Source organism: Plectropomus leopardus, unplaced genomic scaffold (assembly GCF_008729295.1).
Source record: "Plectropomus leopardus isolate mb unplaced genomic scaffold, YSFRI_Pleo_2.0 unplaced_scaffold27535, whole genome shotgun sequence".
In the NCBI taxonomy this organism is placed as follows: Eukaryota; Metazoa; Chordata; class Actinopteri; order Perciformes; family Serranidae; genus Plectropomus; species Plectropomus leopardus.
The window spans coordinates 1-3,295 of record NW_024629974.1 but is presented as its reverse complement, the minus strand read 5'-3'; the positions used below and the strand labels follow the sequence as shown (position 1 = coordinate 3,295).

General features: G+C 45.3%; 1 protein-coding gene across 1 annotated transcript; it reads left to right on the top strand.

Moving 5' to 3' along the window:
* Nucleotides 1-301: 301 nt before the first annotated feature.
* LOC121937816 (M-phase phosphoprotein 9-like) lies at nt 302-3,238 on the top strand (the record flags this gene model as incomplete). The annotated part of the gene is made up of 4 exons (XM_042481125.1): nt 302-449; nt 1,815-1,904; nt 1,983-2,491; nt 3,073-3,238. Coding segments are annotated over 4 exons (913 nt in total), but the record flags the coding sequence as incomplete, so codon positions are not given.
* Between the last annotated feature and the right edge of the window lie 57 nt (nt 3,239-3,295).

The window sequence follows — 3,295 nt, the reverse complement described above, 5'->3', positions numbered from 1 at the left end:
TTGTTTTGGGGACATTTTTCCATAGCATTTTTCAAAAAATAATTTTCCAAATCTAGTAATTTCTTGAAGTTTGCAGAACAGTTCTGGCTAAGTTGCTCTTTGTCATTTTTCTCATGTTTTAAAAAAACAAAACAGACCATTTGGTTTTGGTTTCAGGTTTTGAAGGATTTGTGAAAGCATTTGAACGCAGCACAAGAAAAGAATGTCTATCTGGGTTTCAGAGGGTTAATCTACATCTTGCACACACAGTATATACCAAGACTTAGCTGCAGTATGTGATTTAACATATGATTTATTGCAGGAGTCTGTGTCTGAGCACAGATGAAGCGTTCGAACAAGGGAAGAGCCTCCCATTCATCAACCCGAGCTCCCTGGAGACCCTGAGGGCTTTGGTGCAGGAGATCCAGAGCAGCGGAGAGACCGACCCTGAGATCTGGAAGGATTGCGAGGTGGGAAAACACCACAGAGCCTGAGAGGCGGTCACTATATTATAAAATGGGGAACTGAGAGTGTAGATGCACGCTGATGACGTTGAAAGTGAAGTTGGGGTTAGCTGCTGTGGTTAGCAGTTGTTCTTGCATTTGGCAGCTGGCAGCCTCATTTCTGAGCTGTCACTTTTATTTTTTGTGCGGATCACACCTGACAGTAAGACAGACACACACATTCACAAAGACCCCAACACCACACACACACACACACACACACACACACACACACACACACACACACACACACACACACACACACACACACACACACACACACACACACACACACACAGAGCACCACACTGCAGCTGATCTTTTTGGACACAGAGTGTGATTTGTAGGGAACAGACAACTGTGATGTGCTGCAACACAAAGACTCTTGGCTGCGTAGTTCATCAGGCTTGAGGCCCTTTAGATTACATACTACATACTGATGAATTATTATATGGCCAAATCACCAGAGAATTGTTGTTCCTTTGTTTATCACCTCTCTCTCTCTGAAGGGAGATTGCATCACAGTCGCAGTGGTGCGCAGCTGCTTCCCTTCACAAATACATACACATATATGTGTACACAAGCAGTATGCAGGCAAATTCAGTCAAAAATAAGTTTTTCTTAATGCATATCACCTTTTTTTTTTTACGTTTTTTTTTTCTTGGCTTTTGGCTTTATTTGAGACAGGACAGTTTGAGCGTGAAAGGGAGAGAGAGAGGGGATGAAATGCAGCAAAGGGCCAAGGCTGTAATTGAAACCTGCGGCTGCTGCGGTGATGACACAGCCTCTGAACATGGGGCGGCCGCTCTACCAACTGAACTACTGGGCGCCCTGCAAATCCCGTTTCTACATACTTTTTTATTTACTCAGTCATTGTGTTCACAAATTTCTTCTTTTTTTCCAAATACTTTTTTTTTTCCCACTAATTGTCCGTGGGTGTCCGCTCTGCTCTCAATCTCCGCTAGTGTCTCCGAATGTCCGCCCTCTGTTTCCGCTGGTGTCTCTGCTGGTGTCCGCTCTGCTCTCATTCTTCGCCGGTGTCTCCGCTGGTGTCTGCTCCGCTTTCATTCTCTGCCAGTGTCTCTGAATGTCCGCCCTCCTTTCTGCCGGTGTCTCTGTCGGTGTCTCTGCCGGTGTCCGCTCCACTCTCATTTTCTGCCGGTGCCTCCGCTGGTTTCCGCTCTGCCAGTGCCCGCTCCGCTGTCTTTCTCCGCTGGTATCTTATCGGCCACGAGAATCTGGAAATGATGGGTTTATCAGTATTGGTTGCAGTACTTGTTATGGTGCATCACTGCTGTACATGATGCTTAGTTTGCTGTTTTTCTGCATCAGGGCCGATGGTTGCATCTGTTTCAGCTGGTCGAGAAGCAATACCAAGAGCAAATACTCGCTCAGCAAGAACAATACCAGTGCCAAATACAGGTAAGCCTCCATCTCGTTATCATGATGGTCAAATATTTGTTTTTGCAGTGAAACAATGATGTGCTTTTTTTTCTCCAGTTGATTCAGGATGAAATCAAAGCTCTGGTTCAGCTCCAGAACCGCCAGGCCAGCGTCCAGCCGCACACTGAGTTCTCTCCAACTTCGGGGATCAAAACTTCCACCAACACAAAGGACTTTATCTTCCCCCTCATCTCCAGTGACTGCACAGTCCCCAAAACTGGAGCCAGTGACAATGACAGCCTGGCAGCCCCGGCCCACACCCCTTTTAGCTCCCCTTCACCTCCGCTCCCTAGATCAGAGACCGCCAACCAGGGGGAGGAGCGGGCGACCACCGTGCTCAGCAGCGGGTACGGGACTCTGTCTGCCTGGGAAACAGGTCTGGAACCTGCTGTGTCTCCAGGGGACGATGAGGACGGTGGTCCAGTGAGGGAGAAGCTTCACTGGTCCCCGAACTTCCAGGAAGACACAGAGACGACTGTGATTGGGTGCCAGCAGGATTCCTCGCATGAGAGGACTCTGGGAGTGAATGAACCCAACACGTTAATGTACCAGCAGAGAACCTCTGGGTACGTCTGAGCTGATCGACAAATCAAATCTGTATGACAGAGTACCTGCGGGTCTGAAAAGTTTCAAAGGGTCCATTTTATTTTATTTTTTAGGGTTTATTTGCATATTTTATTTAGATTTTTCCTCAAAATATACAAACAACACAGTCACAAATACAATACAAAAACACCAATTTATATTACAAATAATTCAACAATAAATTAACAGACAATAAAATAAATTTACATAAAAATGTAATTTATAAAATCAAGTACAACATTACAATAAAAGGGGAAAATGATAAGAGACAGGATAACATTAACCATAACAACTTGGTCTAGTACAACACTAAAATTGTGAGATTATAGGGATGGCAATTCCAAAGTCTTTCTAAAAACGTTTTCTCCACGTGACCTGACACAGGTTAGTATATTATGATGAGAGGGCTGACTGAAGGCAAGGTGAAATGGTGAAAATATCACTCTGACCATGGTATTAAAAATGTCTTAAAAATTTTACACTTCTGTCAGTGAATCCTGCAGAAACCCAACATTTCATCAGATTAATATCTCTGCTCACCCCTGATTTGTTGACTCGGCAGCACCAGCCAGCTTTTGACCTCGTGGGCCCAGAGGCAGAAACTCAGGCCCAAGAAGAGCAAAGCAGGACCAGCTTCATCCCAGACCGCTGAGCACCAGGAGCAGCCACGCAGCCTCAAAGACCCCCACAAACAAAACGCCCCAGAGAGCTCAGACCTCCAGGACCAGGTACAACTCACCAAGTGTTTTGCTGGATTTATTTATTATCATTATTATTTATTTATT